This window comes from Ambystoma mexicanum, chromosome 5q (assembly GCF_040938575.1).
Source record: "Ambystoma mexicanum isolate Mex_15411 chromosome 5q, UKY_AmexF1_1, whole genome shotgun sequence".
Lineage (NCBI taxonomy): Eukaryota > Metazoa > Chordata > Amphibia > Caudata > Ambystomatidae > Ambystoma > Ambystoma mexicanum.
The window spans coordinates 37,833,396-37,858,986 of record NC_090933.1 but is presented as its reverse complement, the minus strand read 5'-3'; the positions used below and the strand labels follow the sequence as shown (position 1 = coordinate 37,858,986).

Sequence of the window (25,591 nt, the reverse complement as noted above, 5' to 3'; positions counted from 1 at the left end):
GAAAAGACTGGGACAGAGTGTTGCCTTGGGTCTTGATGATTCTTAGAGATACTCCACAGTCCTCTACGGGGTTCTCACCATTCGAGTTATTGTTCGGACATAAGCCAAAAACAATCCTGGACATAGCCAAGAAAGATTGGGAAGAACAAGAAGAAGAAAAACCTCTCACGGACTATGTCATAGAAATGAAGGACACCTGACTAAACTTAGAGAGTGGCCAAAGAAAACCTGGGAAGAGCTCAGTTGTCACAAGCTACCTATTACAACCAGAACGCCAGGAGGAGGACATTTCAAGTGGGGGATAAGGTATTGGTATTGTTACCCAACTCCTCCAATAAAATGCTGGCCCAGTGGAGAGGACCATATAAGATTACAGCCGTTTTAGGCCCCGTTAATTACCTGGTTGAACAACCCAACAGGAGGGAAAAACACCAGAACTATCACATCAATCTCCTAAAAGGTTGGAGAGAACCAGGAAGAGAAACCCTAAGGGTAAACCAACTAGAGGTGATCAATACGGAAAAGGCTTTCCAGGCAGTGAAATGGGGGGCACAGCTTGAGCACGAGAAAAAAAAGAGGAACTGGAAAGACATTTACAATACTTGGAACAAGTGTTCTTTCTATCCTGGAAAGACGTCCGTTGTAGAGCATGAGATTCACACTGACCCCTCCCAAACAGTAAGAATCCGCCCTTACAGACTGCCTGAATCAAAAAGAGCAGCAGTAAAAGCTGAGGTCGAAGAAATGTTACGCCTGGGAGTAATAGAACCATCCACCAGTCACTGGTCTTCTCCAAAAGTGCTAGTTCCCAAACCCGATGGATCCATCAGGTTCTGTATGGATTACAGGAAACTAAACACTATATCAACCTTTCAAGCATATCCCATGCCCAGAATCGATGAGTTAATAGAGCAACTAAGTACAGCCAATTATATCAGTACGATTGACCTAACCAAAGTTCACCGTATTACCCTTCGGTTTACACAGTGCACCAGTGACTTTTCAGGCCTTAATGAATAAAGTACTGGCCCCACACACAGCATACAGTTCAGCATATCTTGACGATATTATCGTGTTTAGCAAAACATGGAAGGACCATCTTGAACAATTGTTGAAGGTAATAAGCTCCCTAGGAAGGGCAGGACTACGCATCAATCCTAAAAAACCATCCTCGGGGCCAGAGAAACAAAGTATTTAGGTTACCTGGTGGGAGGAGGGGTTATTAAACCCCAGTTGGACAAAGTCAAGGCTATTACAAAGCTGACCATGCCTAGTAACCGGAAACAAATAAGAGCGTTCCTGGGGTTAGTAGGCTATTATAGAAGATTCATACCCATGTTCTCAACCATTGCCGGTTCATTGACGGATGCCCTTAAATCCACCTATAAGGGAAATGTGTTACAAGACGATTCAGCCAAAGCTGCGTTCCAGTCTCTTAAAACTATCCTTTCAACTAGACCAGTCTTGAAATGTCCAGACTTCGGAATTTTTGTGCAGACTGATGCTTCCGGAACAGGATTGGGGGCTGTATTGTCACAAGGAACGGAAGAGGACTTAACACCAGTCTCCTTTATCAGCAGGAAACTTCTACCTCATGAACAAACATACTCTACATTAGAAAAAGAGTGTTTGGCCATCAAATGGGCTATTGAGACCTTACGATATTACCTGTTTGGAAGAACTTTTACAATTTTTACCGATCATGCTCCCCTACAGTGGTTGGCCACGAACAAGGACTTCAATCAAAGAGTTCTCAGGTTGTTTCTTACGCTGCAGGAATTCTCATTCAAAACGGTACATAAACTGGCGTCATTTCAGGTGGTTCCTGACTATCTGTCCCGGAGCATAGATCGGCCCGTGCGGCTGGATTCCTGGGGTGGTGTGTGTAACAGCCAGACTGCATCAGAGGCCATGGGATGCCATGCGAACACCAAATACCCGGACACAACGGAGGGGCCCGTGGGAAGCAGTCAGGTGGACACTGGAAAAGCAAAACTCGAACCTGAACGTACAAGCCGAAAGGAGGAGAAGGAAGACACTGAAGGAAACAGTCAATTGTGGTCGAGGGCAGACCTGGGTGCCATCCGCGAATTGTGTTGCCTGAATGCGGATAGTGGAAACCCTAACGCACGGTCGGTAGCGGCGAGGAACCTACGGGCAAGGAACGCAGAAACCAAAACACAGACGAACAGACGGAACAAGGGTCTGCCGGCGTGTGCCGTGTGTTCCGCAGTACGAACGACCAACGGGGAGAGGTTGTTGGGCCAAGACGGCACAAACGGGGAACGGAACAAAGAGAAGCAAAAGAACCGTATAACCTCCCCCTCGTAAAACAGAGAAAAGAGACCCAGAAGGAGGATATTAGAAGGTCTTTATCCTTACCAAAGCTAGGGACCTCTGACTGTAAAAACCCCAATCTTCACCTCGTGGCACATGGCAGAGAGACATCATGGCGACTGGGAGCACGGAAGCAAGGGGGCGGGGCTTGGGAGGGTTTTTATATCCTCGGACAGAAGGAGAGTCCTGATTGGGTCAAGAGTGGCCGGCCCCTATATAAAGCAAAGAGAGACGAAGGACTGATGGGGAGTTCTCTTTCTCATTTCAGAACAGGGTTGGAAGCGAGGAGTGCACAAGTCCATACCAAAGGGCTTACGAAGACTAAACGGAGATTTCAGCCTTATACTCGCAGAAACCCCATCAGTCATCTCGGCTGGAAAGAGAACTGACATTTGAATTAACGTTTTCCTTTTCATTTCTTAATTAGTCAATAAAGACTGATTTTGGTTAAACTTATCTACCTAGTCTGAGTGGTCTGTTACAGGTGAAAATGTGTATTTTGACATCAAACCATTGAGAACTTCAATATTATAATGTCTCCTTCATTAGAAAGGGTGGAATACCACGTCTTGTCTGGTGGCGTCACAACCCCCCCCCCCCCCGACAGTCCTCTCCTCCCACGTGATCCTCCCTCATACCACCACCCCCAGAGTCAGAATCAGGTAGCGACTGTCGCTCCTGGCCACCTAGGAGGAGACCACTGCTGGGGAATCAGTGATGACTCCACAGGATTCATCACAACACACTCAGAGGTGTGTATGTGGGGACAGCTGTAGAGAGACCCCTCAATGCTCACACCAGAAAAAATGCAACCCGCTAGGGATAAAAGTTCCCACCACAACTCTTGCAAGGAGAACACAGTTTTATTTCCACAAAAATGGAGATGCACCAGCAAAGCACTCTGTTGCCACGGAACGTTCTGGCAAAATCACTATGAGCAACACTTTATGAAGGCACACAGCGTCATCAGTGATGAAAATTACTGAATGTACAAATCCGGTTGGCTGGTTGGTGGGACCCTATACATAGGCTACCTGCTCCATAAGGGATGCCATGCCATTGGTCCAAGCCCCTTGTATCCAGCTTCATCCATGTGGGTTCCTCCTCGCGCGTCATCAGGCATGAAGCTACAATTAATTGGTTATTATGTGAAGAAAAACAATACATGCTCTATCTCCAACCTATTGTACCCCTGGTACTGCAGACAAGGGCTAAGAGGATACTTTGAGGTCATTGCATCTAACAGACTACAGTTTGATTCCAGACACGTTGGTGCCTATGCAAAGCTCCCCACCCTCGTTTTTTATCTGTTATTTTGCCCCTCCCGGTACCTTGCAGCACAACCATGTGGCCTATGGTGAAAGCAACTGATCCCTACTTTTGGATCTTTTCTGATCGATTGGGGGTGGGGGGAGGGTCTAACAGTTTTATGATCAGTGGCCTGGGATAGCCTGGTACCTTTCGTATGCTGAGGGTCTCGGGATGGGGGCATCTGGGCACAAATTCTTAGAGCGGGGACGGAGAAGGTCGGAGGCTCGTGCCCTCGTTCTCGTGGGATCGCTTTTCTCAGAGAGCTCTCAACTCCCTTGTGGCCTTCCAGGGCGCATTCCTTATGGGATAAGAATGTTTGCAACATGAGACAGTGAAGGGCCTATGAATCTCTGTAGCTCTGGCCTTTCCCACTGGTGCCCAAGCTACAACCTATTCCCGCATGCATACACTTATTTCCATGTGTGTGGCTCGGGCCTGTGGCCCTGGATGCAGCGCAAAGCTAGGCCTGAATTTCAATATGGCTGCTACTATCTAAGATGGTGTTTGATTCCGAATGTATTCTGAAGCCAAAGCATGCACTACCTACCCACACTATAACCCCTCCCGACACTCCTCTCCCCCTGCAACCTCCCTGACCCTGTACTGCACACTTCCAGGCCTCTGCCCCATCTGAAAGCGCTTGGGGGTCTGGGACGATCGTCCCTCCTTCCCAACAAAGCCTATTAAGGGTGTTTTCTGGTCCTGCCGAAGGCGGTACATTTTAATCCCCCAAAACGCTTTAGTGTGTAGCGTCGACCCTGGATTGTTTTGAAAGAAAATCTCTTTCTTTCCCACACTTTCTTTAAAAGTACTGGCACTTTTCATGCACCTTTTTGGCAATTTTCAGATGGAATGTATTTTTTACCTATGTATTCTTATGAACAGATTTGGTGAAAAAAATGCAAATAATATGTTGAACGAAACATTAAAGCATTAGATGACAACATTGACTATTCAAAATAAACAAGGAAGTAATACCCTTGCATAACATTCATTCTTGTGTTTGGATAACTTGTAGATGCTAACATGAACAGATGTAATTAATGTTGTTATATGTTGACAGTACTGTTTAATAATTTGCAATATCATTAGCCTGGCTGTGTTTCTTGTTGTTCTCATGTTCAACAGGGAATCATGGTTGCCTTAGAAGATATGATTCACCTTCACCCTGAAGAGTTACAGAATTGTTTGGTACCTGATGGTCCTTGAAACTTTGTTTACCACCAATTAGCATTCCTCTGTTTTTTTCACTATGGACTCTAGTATTCCATTTCTTAAAATATGTTCTAGTTTCATTAGGAGATACAGCATTTAGTTTCCCACCAGAATTTCAATGTACAAATACGTTCTGCTCATGCTGAAGGCACTAGTACTCACATTCCCATGATTGAGCTTTTTAGTGTCCATATGCTGCGCCTTGTTTGTTTATTTGTTAATGCGCACCGAACCCTTAGGTAGCTGGCCGCAACAGGTAAAAGGATACTTAAAGCTTAGTTACACATTGAATTAAGTACAGTACATGGATAGAGGGCACAAAGATACAGGATAGGTACAGTGAGATTGTATCTATGGATTACATGCATAAAGCAAATACATAGTAATATATGGCGGGTGATCAATGAAGATCATAATGTCAAATATACAAGCAGGAGTAGTGAGAATGTACAGCAAGTTACATGCATAGGCAAGTGCATAGGGGTATACGTGGGTAACATGTCATTTGAACGTAGCCAGGTTAGGGTGTTGCGCCTGAAGCTGGGATAGGTTTGGTCAATTCTGAGGGCTAGTGGTAGCACGTTCCAAGATTGTGCGGCTTTCACCAGGAAGCTACTTCCTCCAGCTTTAGTTACCTTAAATCTAGGTATCTCTAGACAGTAGGAATTGGCTGTTCTGGATGGGTGGGTCGAGTTTCTCCTAACCATTCTTTCTGGGAGGTATGGTGGTGCAGCAAGGTTTAGACATTTGGAAGTGAAAGAGATTGTTTTGAATAGGATTCTGTCACTTATCTTTAGCCAATGGTATTCTCTTCTCTTATTGGAGATATGTTCTCTGTTTGGTAAGTTTAAAGCAGTTGTGAGGGCGTTATTTTGTAATGTTTGTAGTTTGTCAAGGATATATTTGTTGGCTTCTAGTTATAGGGCATTGCAATAATCCAGTTTTGACAATAGTAAGGCATTAGCGAGGGTAATGCAGCTAGCTTTAGTTAGAAATTGTCTACAGGCTCTGATGAGCTTGCGGGTGTAAGCAGTGGAGGATGCCAGGGAATTCACCTGTTTTCTTATGGTTAAGGTGGAGTCGAGATAAAAGCCTAGCGTTTTTACCTCTTTCACTACTTTGATTGTATTACCGTCTATATTGAAGGCAGGGTATTTAGAGTTACATTTTTTTAGGTTATCATCGGATCCAAGGACGAGGATCTCAGTTTTATCGTCATTCAGGTATAGGCTGTGAACTGCCATCCATGCCTGAATGAGGTGGTATATCCTATTTACCAAGGCCGTATTCGTATCAAAGTTGCCAAAAGGGTTAGGAGGATCTGGGTGTCATCCGCATAGTTTGTGTAGGTGACACCCAGTTTGTCCAATTTGTCGAGTAGGGGCTTGGTAAATATGTTATACATAGTGGGCGAGACACATTATCCCTGTGGAACGCCACAGGTTGTTTGGATCGGGTCAGCCGACGCCGTGGGTGAGAAGACTCTCATTATTCTATTTTCTAAGAAGGACTGGACCCAGGCCATTGCATCGCTCGAGAAGTGGGCGGACTTTGCTATAGATATTATCACTCTTATAATTAAATGTTTCATTCATCAAATGCTTTCTTACATTGCTATGGGCATCCATACTCTGTTTCCCAAAATTCAGTGTTCTTTCATGCTTTGCTATTGGCATTTGTACTGGGCTTGCCACAATTCAGCGTTTCAAATTCTTTCTTGTTTTGCAATGGGCAGTTTCCCACAATTCAACATTTCCAGGTTTAACTGCTTTACTGTTTTGAGATCGGTTTCCCACAATACAGGGTTTTAATGCTCAAATACTTTGTTAGTGGTTTGCTATGGGCATAAGAATTCACTGTTTCAATGTTGAATTGGTTGTGTTCTTCTCGGTTTGTCATTTGTTCACAGTTTCCTATGAACGTTCAAATACTTTCTGGTTTCACTGTTGGTGTTGGTACTCAGTTCCACACTTCAGCATTCCAAAACTGAAATGGGTTCTTGAAGTGCTATGGGCATTCGTACTCAGTTTCAGATAATTAAGCAGAGTATCAATGATCAAGTGATTTGCAACTGTACCTTCGGCTTGCGGTATAGTTTTTCTTTCCACTGCTCTGCTCGCGCCCCTCCACCTCGTAGGCGTTTGCATGTCTGCAAGCTAGTCTTACATATTGCTCTGGAGTTTCGCTGGCTCTGCTGATCTGTTTCCAGTTCTCTCTTCGGGATCTGGCTCCCATGACGACAAACAGCTAATTCTTTGGATTCTGCTTTTATAGCTGGCTTCTTACCAGGTGTCACCATTTCGGGAGCCATATCCCTCGCGGGGTCTCCTAATTAAGAACCATGTCTACAGTTTCCTTGTCCCCGATCGAGACAGGTTCTCTTTTGGACATGATCTGGTAATGCTCCATTAACACTCGTCTCTCCACCAGCCGGTTCAGAAAATCTGCTTTTCAGTGGCATATGCATCGCCTACTGCACTTGCAGGTCAGCACTGGTATGAACCCTCAAACAGCCGTGGGCTGACCAACAAGAAAGTCTTTGCAGTCCAGCATGGAGTAGGATTCCTCACAATACAAATATTTGATCTGGAATAGGGGTAAAGAACTTTCACCTGACAAGGTCAAGAAGAAACAAAAGCTAGTTGCAACAAATGACTACTTCCCTTTGAAGCAAGGAAGTATAAAACACCCTTTGTAGTGCAAATTAACTGTCTGGAGCAGATTAATTCCTATATTGCAATTGTGCAGATTTTTAAATAGTGGATGGACCAACAAGGGTGACTGTTACTCACTGTCAGAGTGGACATGTACTTGTTCAGGAGCAGATCCACTACATCTCGTGAAAGTAGAGGCCGAAGACTCTTCACATTCACCTCAGGGGCCAGGTCCACATGTCCCATCATTTCTGGACTGGACCAGAGAAGAACACATGAACAAGAAAACAGAAAAGAAAACACAAATGAGAATTCATATTCTACAGGTAAGCAACTGTCCCATAACAGCCCAAACAAGTGTGCAACAACTATGAAAAGTAGCAGGGGAAAAATATTACTAGTCTCCACGAGTTTAAGTAAACATGGAATGCAGTAGATCATAAACTAGAAACTCAAAATTGTACAGCTTGTAGATAAGTCATAATTGAAGGCAATTCAGAATGCACAGTAAGGCTAGTATCCTTGATGGAAATGGGACTGTACTGTTTGTGTACGACAACGGTGACCTTGACTCCATTTCAGATCCAAAAATCATATATTGATTGGCTATGTTGCATGCAGATTATAATTTTCACAATAACGGCAGACACTCTGTGGCCATAAGTTTATAGTGTGGCATATTTGGCATAACCACTTTTTTTTCCTTACCTCTCCTCCAATGAGGCTCATCTGGCTTGGTCCCCTCCTGCTCTTTCCCCTTGCCTTTCATGCTACAATACTAACTCTCTGGAGTGCCCCCACACAGTCTGCTGGCTTCTGCCTTTTTTTGTAAGTTGGCTACAGTGCTGACAGTGCCAATGAGAGTTTGGATTGGGGGGACTATTGCACCATTTTCTGTGGGATGTTGGCTGTGTGTGTGTTTTCTTCCATGTATAATGGGGCAATGTGCTTCTTTTAATAGTTCCATTTGGTCCAAACTATGGGTCTGGCAATCCAAGGGCTTACAAATATCTTGTAGGTTTGCCTTTGTGCACGTTGTGACGAAACACAGAAATTCGTCCCTTCTGCCCAAGGTGGAGCCCCACCCCTAGGGACTAGGGAGATGAGCCCGCTGTGCAATACCCTTCTTAGGGATAGAGGTAAGTAGGACCTCACCGGGAGCGACTCAACATTTGGGTACAAGGACTCCCGTTCTGAGAAGGAACGCCCTAGAAATCCTATGCATAATATCTCTGAAAACATTCATTGTGGAACCATACATGAAGAAGAAAGCCATTCCTGTTATTGTCATACAGAAACCCAAAATATCTTTGTAAATGGAATATCACTTTTCACTGGGACGAAGAAACCAATCGCGATTAATAATGGGAGACCAGGACAAACTCCAGGGAAGGCCCAGGCGCACGTCATACAGACGGAGGGAGGAGACTGACAAAAGAAGTAGTCAGTAAGTTTCAAAGCACAGGTGTTGCAGTAGAGAGGGACATATATGCGCATTGTCTTCCCTAGAGAGAAGTAAGAGCAGTAGATGCTGGGCGTCTACAAGGAGAGGGAGAAAAGAGAAAAAGATGCGCCGCGTCTTTCCTAGAGAAAAGGCAGAGAAATAGATGCTTGGCCGCTACATGGAGAGAGAGAGAGAGACAGAAGAGAAATAGATGTGCAGCACCCTACTGATACAAGAGAGAGTTGACACACTGCATCCCAGGTTTACAGGAGACAGCGGAGCGGATACCAATGCGCAGCATCTTACCGGGAGTAAAACGAGCGAAACAGACCGAAGTGGAACGTCCTCGAGTACCGAAGAAGGAAAATATACAAAAGGTGGTGGAATGACCACAAAATACTCGTGGTAGACCAAGAGCCCCCAAATAATGCCGAAACCAGCCTGTAGAGTAATCCACAAAACATAACGGTACATGAAGTAGCTTATGGTCCTCCTCAATATCAAAAGGAAGAAGAGAGAAACCCAACTATACAAAAAAGCAACCCTGAGCCACAAGAGATCCCGATGACATTACCCCAGGAGGTTAGAGGTAAAGAGGAAAACGGAAGACCCAGGAGGAAAGAGGATAATCGTTATGGAACTAATCGTACTCGTCTCAGTCAAAGTAAAGAGACTGATACTTGTAGCAAGAAGGGGTAGTGATAATCATTTTGGGATTGATCACATTCATCGCAGTCAAAGTCAAGAGCTCGTTTTAAGTTGAATCAAGAGGAGAGACAAAGATACGTAAACCAAAAGAAGTGAGCAAGGATCGTTATGAGATTGTCTCTTTATTATGACTGGGACAAGTCAAGAGAAATTCAAGAAAATCATTATGAGATTAAATGTACTTGTCTCAGTAAAGAGAAAGACACACATTAAAAAACCTCAAGAAGTGTACAAGAATCAATACTATAATATTCAGCTTCAAGTGAATAAAGTTGTAGAGAAGGGAGTAGATGGACTGGTAAATCGTGGAACCATTTATCTCAGGAAGAGCGAAATATAGGTTTCTACAAAAAGGATCAAGAGAAACGAGACAGAACGAAAAAGGATTACTATCTTAGAAAGGCAAAGTCAAGTCATATATGAACTGTATGAATTAATCAAGACCATAACCAAAGGTTACCTGAAGATTAATTATTTAAGAAGTTACTTAGATAAAGCAAACCACATAGCAGAAGGGAGCCCTTCTCCTGCTCCAAATTGTTATGATAGTGGTTGGGTCAGTTAGGTTTGTTCTGGACAGTTTCTGCTAAGATTCACTGTTGACTGACAAGCAACTTAGTTGTGTTAGGTAGACACCCCTTATAAAATAGGGAGAATAAGGCATTTTTCTTTTTCCTTAATAAAGCTGAATATAAAATGGTCTATGAGAGTCTGCCTCCTTCTTCTGACCCGCCACAGTGTCCACTCTGTGTTATTCATTCTCTTTGCGGACAGTCTCTCAGCTTCGGCTCCAGGCTGTAATCTACTTTGGAGCTTGCACACCTAAGGTATGCTCGGTGAAAAATCAGCATTGCGAGAGGAATGGCAGGGTGAGCAGGCAGGAATAAGTTACTTACCTGTAACTCCTGTTCTCCAGCATGCATCTGGCATGGAATCACATGCTCATGAAAATTCCCTGTCGTCAGGCTGGGAATCCTTTGTAAAAAGAAAAAACTGTTTAACTTTAGCCAGAAAACTGTATTTTACTCTGTAACAAATCACTGTCATACTGCACCCATCCAATGACAGCCATCACCCTAAACTCCACACCCCTGGTGGCCCTCTTCAGATTTGGTAGACCACGTAAAGTGCCAGTATGAACCAAAAACAACCAGAGTGGGGCGGCAGGGTGCCCATGTGAATCAATGCCACACCTGTGCTGGAGAACAGTAGTTACAGGTAAGTAGCTTATTCCTTCTCCAGCATGGGGTCTGGCATGGATTGACATGCTCATGAATAAAGATTACATATCAGTACATATAGACAACCATGGGAGGAGGCAAGGCTCAACAGAAGTAAAACACGTACCCCTGAAACAGACTCACCTTAAGTGAACAGGTTGCATAGCACCGTTTGGCCAACCTGGGACTCCTCCCTAGACTCCCACGGAATCCCTGTTGATGCAGTAGAACCTCATGAAGGTGTGAGTGGACCTCAACGTAGCAGTCCTGCAGATGTGGTGCAGGGGAACACCAAAGAAATGCCGTTCTTGCTGCAATGGCTCTAGTGAAGTGGGCTCACGGTCTGCCTGGCCGAGGTGATCACCACGAGGAAAGCAGTCTTCCACGAGAGAAATGTCAGTGGGGCCTGATGCATTGGTTCAAATGGGGCCCCCATGAGGTTAGTTAGAACCACATTGAGCTCCCAAGCTGGAGCAGGAGCCGTCACTGATGGAAAAGTCTTGAAGAGGCCCTTGAGGAATTCCTTGACAAGCCTGTGCAACCACAGAGAGGGCTTGCCAGGCGTCCTGGTGTAGCGGTATATGGCAGCCAGATGCACCTTGATTGAAATACGGAAGAAGCTGTGACTTGCAGTGGGGTAATTTTCTGAGCCTTGCACTACACTGAGAAGTGCTTCCACTTGTGACCTGTGAGAAATCTAAGTTTATTCTCACTCCTACTCCCCCTGGATCCGCTGTTCAGTTGACCAGGGAAAGGTCATCGCTCTTGGATCCCGACCCTAGGGGTGGAATAGTGAGGGAGGATCACCTGAGTGGAGGGTCCTCTGAAATTGGGAATGGGGCACATGCAGGTGAGACATGGTATCCTCCTTTCCCTATTGATGACCACCCTAACCCTTCCCCGACTTTCATTGGTTATTGTAAAGCCTCCCCGTTAATTTCCCCACATTTGACATTTAAAAGTACTGCGACGAGGAAGAGAAGACTAAGAGTAATGAATACTGCACACGCGTTATACCAGTCTGGTTCTGGGACGAGGGAGATGCCTGTAGAGTATGGCGAGAGTCAGGCATGTCAGCTTTCTTTTTATTGTAAAAGATCTTTATTGTCTTTTGTCAGTAGTAGTTACAATCAAATTATCAACTGTGCAGGCACTATGTGATTACATGCTTATACAATAAGGTTGCCCAACCGTATGTAGTAGAACTACTAAGACAATACCCATAACTTTCCCTCCATAGCTCTCCCTCGTCTCAATCTTCAACTGAGTTTGCCTACAACTCTAGAGCTGTGACAGTGTGCGAGTTCCTCCTAAGGTGCTTGCGTGTCTATATTCGCAAGGGTGCTACCAAAGACGGGCTTACTGGTTCAGAGTATATGTCCTCGGGGGCAAACAAGGTCTGTGTCAGTGCATTCCAAGACACAATATCCTCATCGATTTCTAACCAACTAGTGTGCACCGGCCACTGTCATACTACTGTTTTGGCTAAAGCCCATTTATGTAGGTCATGCCACCAGTCTTCTATTCTGGGGCCCGTTGGGGATTTCAGGACATGGCAATTCTGCGCTTAGCTAAACGCTAGATCTTTCATCTTATGTATATAGCGTGTGTTTTTCGGGTGTGTACATTTTCCCAACAAGCTTGAAGCTGGGGATAGGGTGTCCAACATAAGTCCACCTCTGCTCATTCTGGTTGCAATCCCCACCCAGTAATCCTGTTTGCCCGGGCAGGTCGAGAACATGTGTAACATTCCTGCCTCTCTAGTGCTGCATCTAGGGCAACCCTGTTCGGACGAGCCCGGGAAGCTGGAAATTCGTAACGGTGTCAGCTGCGCCCTGTGTGTAATAAATAAATGGATAAGCTGCAGTTTAGCATTCCTGGATATGCGCTTATAGTAATGAAGTACCTTTGACCATTCCGAGCCGAGTCTGTGAAGGGGATATGTAGGTCTGTTTCCCACTTGCCTCGGGCTCCAAGTCCTGAAGAGGACCCTTCAGCCAAGAGCATTTCGTAGATCCTAGACACTGCATGTCTAGGATCTATGCCACTTCAAACATGAGGTCTGCTGTATCAACCATTTCGCTGTAGGTTGGCCATCTGCGTGCTATTGCGCCTGTGATGGTGTGGTACAGCAAGTACTGGCCTTGATGTAGGCCAGTGCTATCTCTAAGCTCCTGGAAAGGTATGAAGGAGTTACTCTGTACCAGGTCTCCTATCGTGGCTATACCACATGTTTCCCAGTATGTACGTATGTTCAGCCAAATCTGCGGCCTGTCTGGGACTACAGAGACCAGGGGAATTTGGGTGGAGAACGGGTTGGCCCTTTGGAGCGTCTTGAACGCTCTATTCCAGAGCTGTGTACCCAGTGTCATGAGATGTGGACTTGAGCTAACCCGGGCGGTTTCATCCACAATATTCTCACAAGCAAAAACGTGGTATTGCTGTTTGGAGCTATTGAGTGTCCAAAGAGGGTTCATCCGCCGAAGATTTTCCGAAGCAGCACAGCTGTGGACATTACCGGTCATAGATATGGAATACGTCGGAGGACCCAATCCCCTCGAAAGTATAGTTCAAATCGCGATACACTAATACTGCCCTCTTCATATTGTCTCTGGAGGGTGGTCAGTGCTATTCTGCTCCTTTTATTTTGCCAGAAAAACTCCCTGCACAAGGTATTAGTGCTTTAAAAAAGGATATGGGAATCTTGTAGGGGATAGTCACGAAAAAATGCAATAACCTGGGTAGGGCCACCATGGAGTTCTGTATACTCTCTAGGGCTTTCAATGTGTTGTTCTTGTGTTCGGACACAGGGTCATGGTATATGTGTACCCCTAAGTATTTAAATGTGTCCGTACTCCATTGCAGTGTCAGGACCGACAATCTATCACGCTTCGTCTCTGCTAGTTTTGCCAACGGGAATAGCGCGAGTAACCTGAAGGTGTCTCACGTACAACTCCCTGGGGGTCTGTCATCCAGGTGGCCAGGACACGGCCATCAATATTGGATCCAGTTCCTCAGGGTGGACCAGTGAGGGAGGATCACCTGGATGTGGGTCCTCGGGAGTGGAAGTGGGACACCAACAGGTGAGACACGTTATCCCCCTTCTTATAACACCTTTTCCACAGCCTACCCCATAGGATGTACAAACACTCTGCACCCCTCCCCCTTTTCCAACTCTAACACTTTTGCACATCACGAAAGACAAACACCAGTGCCATTTATCTGTTGTGTCCCAACACAAGGGGCAGGCAAAGTCAGGCAACCGACCAGAATCACACACACCAGCCCTTTCTCTTCCCCACAGAGATAAAAGGTGGCGCACGAGAGCACAAAACGAGCAAGGCAGACCGCACGACGAGACAGCTATCCAGGCACGGCAGTTCAAGAGGAGGAGATAGATGGCACAAACCGAGAGGGTGACAAGGAGAGAAGCGACCTTGCCCTTTTCGATCCAGGCCAGTGAGACCTTAGCAGAAGGAATTGTAAGGCTGCGAACAATAGCCCAAGTGTGTTTCAGCAGATGTCAATGGTACACAGAGCATGCCTACGCTGATAAGCAGGACAGAGGGAGACGCCTGCTACCATGGTATGGGCCTCGACTCCCGATACGAAGAAAGCCAAGTGGTTCATCACAGCCGGTAAGTCGAGGGGAGGACCGATAAAGAAACCGAACTGTGTTACACAAAAGTAGCAAATGGCTGATTGCAGAATGTACAAAGAACTGTTAATGTAAAAGGGGAAAGCCAGCTGCAGATGAGCCAGGCACCACGTGGATGCTCACTCGAGAAACACTGGCGATTAACAAATTGTTGAAACTACTATTACCAGAAGGCATTGGGAAACGGCGAGAAGAGGGTCAAAGTGGTCATACGGGGGTCTAGCAAAATCCTCTGTACAGTTGAAAGTCTTTGACCGGCAGATGATCGTGAATAAGGGAAGTGAATCCCACATCGTAAGAAAGTTAAAGGAACTGCGAAATTAGCGAGAGTAAACTCCAAGGAGGGATACCGATGAAAAGGGGCAAAGTCTAAAGTCCCAAAGGGAACAGTGTATTGACTACAGTGAACCCGGCAGAGGGTGGTCCACAGTGAATGAATACTAGTGAAACAATGAGGGGAAAATATCCTGCTTAATAAGAACAAAGGAAAGCACAGTGGGACAAGAGTGAACCCGACAGAGGGGCATCATTAAGACCTGTGAAGTACAACAAGTGAAAGTGTTTGTGAAAGACCAGGGGAAATGGATTGTCCCCCCGAAGAGCGAGGAAAGAAAGCCAGAGTGACCCCGATAGGAGGGAGGTTGATATTCGAGAGGGGTCTGCGCCCGGAAGAGGGGGATCCAAGGGTGAAGAATCGTCACCCCACGTGCAATTCGAAAGAACTTATTGTTTAATTACTTGAACTATCAGATCCTCAGAAGCAGGAGAGCCAACCTTCCGAGATCCAGATATCGATGGGAACTGTTTGAAGGGTCCGTGCCCAGAAGAGAGGGACCCAAGAGTGAAAGCATCACCCAACGCGCAAGTAGAAAGAAACTGTTGTTGTTATTTTGAACGTACCAGGCCCTCTAAGGCAAGAGACTGTCTGATTAGAGCAAGAGACTTGGCCATCAACCCTCCTGGTAGCTGTCTTCTCGTGCTGGGAAAGCTTGAGCGTGTGCTGTGCTCCAGAGTCCCGCCTTGTCCCGTGCTCAAAAAGCGGGGAAGGGAGACCACGACTACTGCATCCTGACTTATTATTTGTACACACTTAATTTTTTATGAACCCTATCCCACATTTTTTTGCATTTAGCATAAGGATTAGCAATAGGTTTTTCTTCGTATAGGCCTTTTGATTTAACAAGACGCCACTAGGACTGCCTTATTTTTGATTTGATGGTCGTACCTTGTTACCATCCTAGATTTAGGCTTAGCTTAGGTGTTATTCCACCATAAATATACAGTTTAATAAACACCCTTGAACTGTGATCACTTGTGCCTGTCTATTCTTGATACCATGCAATCCTTACAAAAAGTGTTAGGGAGAATTCTCCGATAAGGCTAATTTCCCAAACCTAGTGAGTCCTCCAGCAGCTTTGCTGGATTTTTTATTTTTTTTCCCCTGCTAAGAGTGAGACTCTATTACTCCCACTCTTAGACATGATTTGAGGTATGCCCTTGACTTGTTATGTGCTTATGGGCTTTCTTTTTTACTCCATAGCGTATCATCTGTTTTTTCTGTATGTATGGTAGCACAGGGGTGCAGTACCACAGGGGTGTCACAGTGATCCCCAAACATAGACTCCATACCCTGGGACTGACTACTGTCTCCCAGGGCATGTAAAGTCACCATTGGCTTTACTAGTCCAAAATTGTGAACAGAACCAGTACAAACCATCATATTGTGGAAGTACTGGTAAGGGGTAATTCGATTGCCCCTGGGTCTGTTTTCGAGGGGGCATTGTCCCGTCCCCCCTCGTCGAGTTTCTGGCTGGTGGCAGTGGTTACCACGCAAAATATTCCTCTGGAATATTCTCTATGGGATTTTCCCATTGATTTTAAACGCACCACTTTTTGATGCAATGTTAAAGATACCGCTGGTTTATTTATTTAATATTAAATCACCGGTTGGGTCTTTTTGCCAGAACTCGATTCTAAAATGGCGTTTGTGTCCGTCTCTGTAACTCTGACCTAGGTCGAGCCCTTTGTTCCACTATTTTGGTGGGCTTCTCCACAGAAGGCCTCCAAATGGTGCCTCTCTGTCTGGGTTCCACAGGAAGGGTGGATGGGGGAATTGGCACCCTGGACTGCGTTGCCTTAGCAACCCAAGTCGTACTCTACTCTGATTAGCCCAGTGGTGAGCCGCCCGGCTCACCTCTTAGCATGTGTGATTAACAGCTAGGCAGATGAATGGGGGTTTTTCTGCATAAAAGCAGGCCTGGCCTTTGGGACTGGAACTTCAGAAGTCGCCACAGGACCTAAGAATCCGAAGAGGGAAGAAGCTGAGCCACCTGCAACCGACACCACCGGTGAAGCCCTGCTGCAACAAACTCACCACTTTTCCAACGACAAGAGAAGATCTTCTGCTGGAGAGTCTTCTCCCTTTGAGCTGGTAGGACCAACCAGTTTGCCCTTTTCGCTTCCAAAGATGTCACTTGGTCGAATCGCCCGTGCCAAGCACCCCGGCGGTCGGATAGCCAAGCTCACCACTTTTGACCGCGAAAAAAAGGACTGCACCTTTAAATCGGGAACTCCGCGGCTGGTTTCATCCCTGTGCAGTGCAACGACTCCACGGTTCCTCTTCGACGAGATCTTCTCTTCCCCTGGTCGGAACCACAAACCTCAACCACTGCCAGGAACAACTGCCCCCGCTGGAGCTTTCTTTCTCTTTAAGGTACTGTGTCCTGCCTGGCTTCCCTTTCTACAGATTGCTAAATGTGACCCTTAAATCCTTGGCTTCTCAACTGGGTTGGCCCAGGCCTTCTAACTATATCTTTTGAATCAACCCAACCTCTTTTGAACACTCTGCAAAGACTTTCAGTGCACTTTAAACCGTGTGATCCTGGGCACATTTCGCTTGGCTCCATTTAAAGTGGGCCTGACCTATGAATTTTGGCTCTACAGTATAACCCTTGCTCTGAGCTCTTAAAAGTGTTGGGAACTGTTTTATTTTATGCTCTGTCTTTTCTCTCCCTTTTTAACCTAAACTTTTGGAGTGCCATCTAGGTTAAGCGCTCACTTCTGTCTTAACAAATAGTTGTACTTTAACCCTGACTTGTCTAATAGTTATCAAAGGAGGTGTGTATACTTACCTGACTGTGTTTTAAATTACTTTTCATTGAGAGTGTTAGTGTATTGCCTAAAGTGTGTTTTAAATAAATAACTACATACTTTTTATATAAAGCTCTGGTCAGTGTTTGTTTGCTCTACTGTGTCTTGACCCTACTGTATATACTGTGCACACTGCCCTACTCCTCTTGAGAGAAGTCTGACTGCTCAGCCACAGCTACCAGGTAAATCTGGGTGGTGCAGACTGCTACCAATTGGGTGTACTGCTGCTCCTGTAGTCTTAATCATTGTGCAGTGTTCCCCAAGGGAACTGCACAGGATTCTGCCTAACAATAGGTTTGATTTTTCAGTGCTAATCGTGATACCTCAAAGTGCTGTGAACCGTGCTAGGACATCTAAAACGAAATGCAGGTTGTCTTCTGGGTTTTGTATATAGAATGTGTTGTCTGCGTACATAGATATTAGATGACATGTCCCATTTTTGTTGATGCCGACGATCTTGCATTTGTCTCTAAGATGCACTGCTATTGGTTCCATGGCCAGGATAAAATAGTGGGGAGAGCGGGCAGCCCTGTCTTGTGCCCTTTTCTAATTCCCAAAGGTCTGAGAAGCACCTGCCAGTTTTAACCCTAGTGACCAGTTTAGTGTATATTGGTTGTATCCATCATATATATGTCTGTCCTAGGCCGAATCGTTTGAGCGTGGCATATAGCCATTCCCATTTGATGGAGTCAAATGCTTTGATAGCATCCATGCTGGACATTGGTATTGTTTTAGTACAGGGATCTATAGAATTCCAGGAAGGTCTCACTGATATATGTTTGTGTATTATATGTGATACCCGAGCTACTATGGTTAGGGCATATGGGTTCTCGCTTTACATTACTTTTTCATATACAGGCTAGAAGTCTACCGGGTTTGTCCCCTTCTGCATGTTGTTTATGTATTTAGTGTAGTTGTGCATGCCTAGTCTTTCCCATCATCTCAAGCACTTCTGCTTCAGTGCCGTCCTATTACCACAGTAATGTCCTGTTGGTTCGTGCACTTCTGTTCTATGTCTTCCAGTTCGTTCTCGGCTGATGTTAGTTTCCTACAGATCTCTGCTTGTATACCTCTCGATTTGGCTATTGCTACTCCCCTAAGAACTACCGTAAATGCCTCCCACAGTGTTCCTGTCTGGGGGCTGTTCTCCTTATTCTGCGTGAAGCATTCTGTGATGCTCTCTACAATGAGTTCTTTAAATAAGACATCTTGTAGTGCTTCACGTCTGAGTTTCCATGTTGCGACTGTAGGCCTTGGAGGAGGGTATTGCCATGTCAGATGGAGTGGGTCATGGTCTGAAAGGACTTTACTTTTGTATTCTGCCTCTATGAACTCCCTGACTGGTTCTTCCCAGGCAAAAAGATAATCTAGCCTACTCTGTACCGTGTGTGGGGCAGAGAAATTAGTAGTGTCTAGTATTTGGGTGGAGCTCTCTCCAGACATCCGACAAACCAAACTAGTTCAGGAGTCCCTGTAGGGCCATGGCAGAGGGAGCCAGCTTCTTAAGTTTGTTATCAGACCTGCCCAGTATCGGGTTTAGTGTACAGTTGAAATTGCCCTCCCCCAAATCAGAGTGCCACTCCTAAAGGGGGTCTGGAGTATAATGACTGAAAAAGGAGGCTGTAAAGTACTTGACGGCATATGTGTTAATTATGCTGATTTCTATATTTTCTATGAACCCATTCATGAGTGCCATTCTGCCTTTGTTGTCCTGTTTAATTCGGACTGTTGAGGGGCACTGAGGGTGTTATCCAAATCAAAACTTCTCTAGCGTAGGCCGAATATCTGGAGCCTATTAGTTGTCCTCTCCATTTCTTGCTAATCGTGTTTTGCCTATCTACTGTGAGAGGTGTGTCTTGCAGTAGTGCTATATCTATCTTGTATCTGCGCAAGTATGTGTGTACCCGGTTCCCTTTGATGTAGCTATTAAGGACCTGGATGTTCCAAATCAACAATTTGAGGTTGACAGCCATAATTTATGTCGTACAGCGATGGGGCTGGGTTTACCATGCCCTGTATTAGTAGCTCGGTCAACCTCGATCAGTGGCTGCCCGTCTGTAGTGTTGCTGCATCTATAGTCTCCAACCTTAGGAGTCTGTTTCCTTGTGCATGGTCACTTTTGCTCTTAGAGACTGACTTAGGCAAACTTTGGTTCCCCAACTCTCCACCAACTTCCCCAACTTGGAACATACGCCCAGCTATAAAGTACTTGCTCATGCGTGTCCACTTCTCACCCTCTCCTCCAGCACTGGGACAGTGAGGCTGGTACGTAGCGGGTGGGTCCATACACTAGTGCCCTAGAAGAAAAGGGGAAGAGGAAGGCGGGGTAACAGCCGTCCTCCATTGGAGGCAATGTTCCAGGATGCGAGCTCAGTCCTGCCATAAAGGTAGTTAGTGAATGTCTCAAGTAGATAGCCAATTGGGTAGATTATGAGCTTGCCATTGGAATGCTCCGCAGACTTGCATAGGTATCATTGGTCTTGTCAATTTTCGCTTTGCGTCAGAGTCCCACTAGACTCTGCTCTCTCGTTTACCAACTAGTGGAATTGACCGTTGGATCAATCCATAGGTGATCCCACTCTTTCCGTGTCCATCCATGTGCGTACCTCTTCGGGTAGTTCAAAAAACAATGAGCGATTCTTGTACAGGATCTTCAAGCGGGCCAGATAAGTAATCATGTACTTCAAACCTGCCTTACGGAGTCGCTCCTTAGCAGATGAAAACTGGGCTCTGTGCTTCTGCACTTGTATGGTGCAGTCCGGACAAACCGCGAGGTGCGCGGATGCTCTTTGTAGTGTGCCACCCTTTGTTGAGAAGGCCAGGATTTTCTCTCAATCATTGTAGTTTAATATTTATGCTATTATCGGTCTTGGCGGGGCTATTGGGGGTGGTTTCATGGTCAAGGCTCTGTGTGCCCGCTCCACGGTGAAGCCTTGTGTTATATTACCCGGACCTATTTCCTGCAGAAACATATTCTTAACGTAGGATCAGTGCCTTCTTCTTCTGGTAGGCCCAAGATGCGTATGTTGTTTCTCCGAGCTCGGCATTTGGCCTCTTCCGCTCTGTTTTGTAGCAATTGGACTTTATGTTGTAATACGTGTACATCTGAGTGAGTGATACAGATCAATGATCGGACGTCTTGGTGCAAGAGCCCATCGTCTATTATTACAGCGTCTATTTTGGACTCCAGGGAGGATTTCTGCAAGTATCTGGCTTTCAGCCCTTACAGCACTTCCATTTTCCCTTGCGTCAGGGGATCCTTATTTTCTGTAGGTACCTGTGCCAGGTTTTTGGTGTAGTCGTCCATGGTTGTTTGATTGCCTCTCAGTTTGGATGCTTTTGAGGGCATTTGGAATATGGGTGATCCAAGCACACAGCGCAGAATTCGACCACCCTCTAGTCAAGATTTTGTTAGTTCCCACCGCCTATCGTATAGTCGCTGGACGTCCCTGAATTACCGGCACAGCGGTAGTATGGGTACATTCACAGTTCTGCCTGCACGGAAACACCACCATAAAAATGCCAGTGTTACTGTGACCACTGTGCCTGTAATACCGGCACCGCGCACCAGGTGTTACACAGTGCCAGGTGACCAGCAACAGGCCTCCGGTGTACAAAATTATCCCAGCTGCACACCATTGACCACTGGGAATGTACAAAAGGAACACAGCCACACCCAACACAACCATGGTTGCATTCGCTGTAGCAGCAATTGGGCTGGGGAACCTACAAGGAGGGATTGAGGATGATGCAGCTGAGAGGCAGAGGAGGTGGCGTAGACGCAGGAGGTGAAGGAGGAACCAGTTGGCATGCCAAACATCAATTTCCAGCAAGTAGCATCTCGCATCAGGGCCTCGCCCTGGAACCTGGCCCCGGAACCTGGCCCCAAGCCAAATCCACACATTGTACCTGCTTCACAGGGAGACCATAACATCAATAGTCATCCTCATTCATGACAACATCAAAACCGTGGGTGAGCTGCATGGGCTGTCACAACCCTGTTTTTCCAGGGTCTTGTTCCAGGTACTGGATGCACTGCTGCAGCATGTGTCAAACCACATCCCCCTACCCCGAACCCCTTTCCAGATTAATGCAACCAAAGTGGCCTTCCATGCCCTGGCAGGCATGCCCAATTGCATTGATGCGTTAGATTGCACACATGTGGAGTTGGTGCCCAGACATGCCATTGAGGCAGTGTATAGAAAATAGAAACCGCAAACAATTCCACTCCCGCAATGTGCAGATGGTCTGTGATGGTGCTCATCACCCATTGCTGTGCACGGTTTCCGGAATCCACACACAACTCAATGGTCTTGCGGAACTCCACGTTACCAGGGTACATGGCACAGCACACCAGAGAGTGCACTTGGCTGTTTGGTGAGTAGAATGACCAATGCATGACCTCTGTGTAGTTGGGGGGTGGGGGAGAATAGGCACCCACCAGAGTGCACCTGGCTGTTGGGTGAGTAGAATGACCAATGCATGACCTCTGTGTAGTTGGGGGTGGGGGGTAAATAGGCACTCACCACAGTGCACCTGGCTGTTGGGTGAGTAGAATGACCAATGCATGACTTTGGGGGAGGGGTTTGGGGGGTAGGAGCACAGTCAGCAGAGCATGTGGCAAAAGCAACCCAACACAAATACATTGCATCCCTTATTCCAAAGTCATGGAACGCATGTACCAAATGGGCAAATGGATCACACCCAATACCTACCAATTAGAAGTCCAATGTGGAAACACAAAACTACCACATGTACCAGATGTTAGGCAGAAACCTGTGCAGTTCCCTCTGGGACCACTGCAAAAGATTTAAGACTACAGGTGTTTGGCAGTAAACCCACTTGGTAGCAGTCTGTACCACACAGATTCACTTGGTAGCTGTGGCTGAGCAGTCAGACTTCCCTCAAGAAGAGTTAGGCAGTATACAGAGTATTCACAATAGGTCAAAAGAACACAGTAGAACAAGTAAACACTGACCAGAGCTAGGTGTAAAAGAGATATAATTATTTATTTAAAACCACATCTAGAAAAACACACAGGCACTAATAGTAAGCAATTCAAAAACACGGTCACTAAAAGATATACACTCCCTTAGAAGAATTTTAGACAAGTCTTAAGTAAAGCCCCACTTATTTTCAGACAGTTTTCAGACAGTTCTAAGTTATACTTAGAAACGATTATTGTGTGCTCAGTATATGTTGTTGCTACAATGTGCACTACAATTATTACTATACAATAGGAAGTATAATTTGTTAGATCCAACCAATGATGCCCAGTAACTGCCATGTTGACCATACAATGTTGGATGCTTAATCACTACTTTTAACTGATCTACTGTCCTTTCCAATCCCAAAAATCCCATTGGATATAACATCCTTTCCAGTATTTTCCACAACCGCATGCATGACACTTCTATGTTTTAAACTATACACTTTACACCTAGTTGCATTACACATAAGACGTGTGCTGCATTTAATACGACGGCATAGCATTAGTCCCATTATTTGGTCTTTTTCTGTTTGCTCATATACCCACTATCTGGCCATTTTGGTCTTATATCATGTGTGCTAACCTGAATCTGTTATGCTCCCATGGGAACCATTTTGGTTTTAGTTTGTGCTGATATTGCATTTTTATGCCTTGACACACGCCACCAGGATCATGATTAATAGGAATACGTGCGGGCAAGTCCTAGGTGCTTATATATAGGTTAGTGAACTCTTGCAATCAGTTGCTCTTCTACATTCTATTTATCTTTTTCACACATTAGCTCAGTTATCATGCTCATTCTGGCATATACATCTATCGCATAAGATATAGCAATTTATTTTAAAAAACACTATATTTCCCTAATGGACCGTTAAGACATGAATATTTTCATTGTCTGCTCTATTTTCTTAGTAATGCATACTCCCCGTGCAGTCGGGATCTATTCCATGTCACATACCATGACAGTACGTAACTTTAACCTTCATTCTGGTACACTATAAGTTAGAACTTCACCTTTAATGTATACGGTCCCACTGCAAGACACAGAATAAGTGCATGTTTTCAACAAGCGCACATTAAATTAGTATTTTCTTTACTTCCTGCTTGGCACCAGTTACCAAGCAACCAGGTCACGTTACGTCGTCACCTGACTACCTCAGAGGTAGTTACTACGGTAACCCCCAGTCACTGCCGATGCTTGCAGTGTTCTAGAAGCAACCCGCCATTGTGCACGCATATTCAGAGCTCTTGCCGGTAAGCTAGTTTCGACGCATTTTGTCTTGCCAATTCACATAGGCTGTACATAATATTAAATAACTCATACACGTTGTATTGTTTGTCTTGTAGATTTCGGCTGAAATTAAAGGGAAAGCACGATTAATATGTGCTTGCAATTTCACGCTTGCTGCATTAGCAGCACACCATTCGTGATACAACTACGGCTAGAATCGAGTTTGGTAACTATAGCCTTTACATTCTTCTCAAATAGCATAACGACGACTGCATAAATAAACCGGCAGTGTAGAACTTTTGACTGAACATACGTTATTTGCCTAATTGGTTTTACAGCCCACTGACTTGGCCAGTAAACGTTTTCGTGGATCTCCAAATTCCTAATCTTTCTAATCACAACTAAGAACAAATCAAGCATAATCACAACAAGGTATGCCGTGTCTTATTTGTTTATATGTTAACATCTAGAGTTAGTAATTACATGCATCACTCTAACGTTAAGTTTTTAATACTTTTTTTCTCTCCTGCATCCTCATGCTTTTTTTCTCCGACAAACTCCTCCTACTCTGTTTTGGGTTAAATAACAGTCAATGTTACAAGAAGCATATTACAGTTCTAGTGGGAAATGTATTTGTATGCCCTGAGGACGGCCTTTTTTGGTTGAAACACGTGTTGGCATCGCATGGCATAATGGAATCTTTTTAGTGGCATCGCATGGCATAATGGAATCTCTTTAGTATTGGTGTTTATTTTGCTTTGATTACATTTCGAACACATGAACCCTAGCGTGTGGGCACTATATGGCATAATGGAATCCTTTTAGTCATGGTGATTATTTTGCTTTGTTTGAATTTTTGAACACATGAACCTTAAAAAATGTGTGTCATTTCTTTTGTGAATCTACTTTTTTTCATTTGAATTAAACACCAGATGCACATATTTGTGATTACTTCCCCATCCACTTTTGCTTAAATTCGCCACAGCAAGCTTTTTCTAACTGGTTTACCCAGCGCTGCCTGTGTAGATGGTAACTTTCAAGAATTTGTAGAACTTACAAATGTGCCTACTAAAAGACTGTGCACATCTCCCACCGCCTGCTTCACAGACAAGTCAAAATAATGCAAACCTACATACCGTCACCATTGAACCCCACACCAGGAATCCAGTACACATGCCTACACAACTCGTCAGCAAGCACCAAGTGCTCATTACAGGTCATACACCCACCTCAAACTGACATATGACCACTCTGAAGATGTTGATTAGCATGGTGAAGCAGGTAAAACACACAACACGAAAGAACAATGCAGTGGAATTGGGCATCAATATGTGAGAGACATCAATGCCAACACGCACATGAGCCACATTCGTAGGCCTGCGGGAAGCTCGAGCTTGCCCCTGTTGGGGTTGTGCCAGACACCACAAACCTTAAATGCACCTGGCTTACCAGTTTCACAGGGCCATTACACGTTTCTGTGGCACAGGAAGCCAGGTGCTGGAAAATTGCAAGTCCCCCTAACCATGGAGTGCCACAGTACGCAATGGGTATATGTACATGGGAGTATTGTCACCGTTAAGAAAGTAGCTGGTGCTCCCATGATCACACTGCCTACCGGGCCAACTGCGCACAGCAGTGTCTAGCCTCTTGGGCACTGTGGGTGCAGTAGGCAG

General features: G+C 45.3%; 1 protein-coding gene across 6 annotated transcripts in view; it reads right to left on the bottom strand.

The window, feature by feature from the left end:
• The window catches only part of EXOC3 (exocyst complex component 3), a 1,019,937-nt gene that overhangs the window by 614,735 nt on the left and 379,611 nt on the right, over positions 1-25,591 (bottom strand). For all 6 annotated transcript variants that reach the window (XM_069620467.1, XM_069620465.1, XM_069620469.1 and 3 more), the window contains one exon: positions 7,656-7,773. In XM_069620467.1, the coding sequence (XP_069476568.1) occupies positions 7,656-7,773 (118 nt within the window). The remainder of the gene's footprint in view (positions 1-7,655; positions 7,774-25,591) is intronic.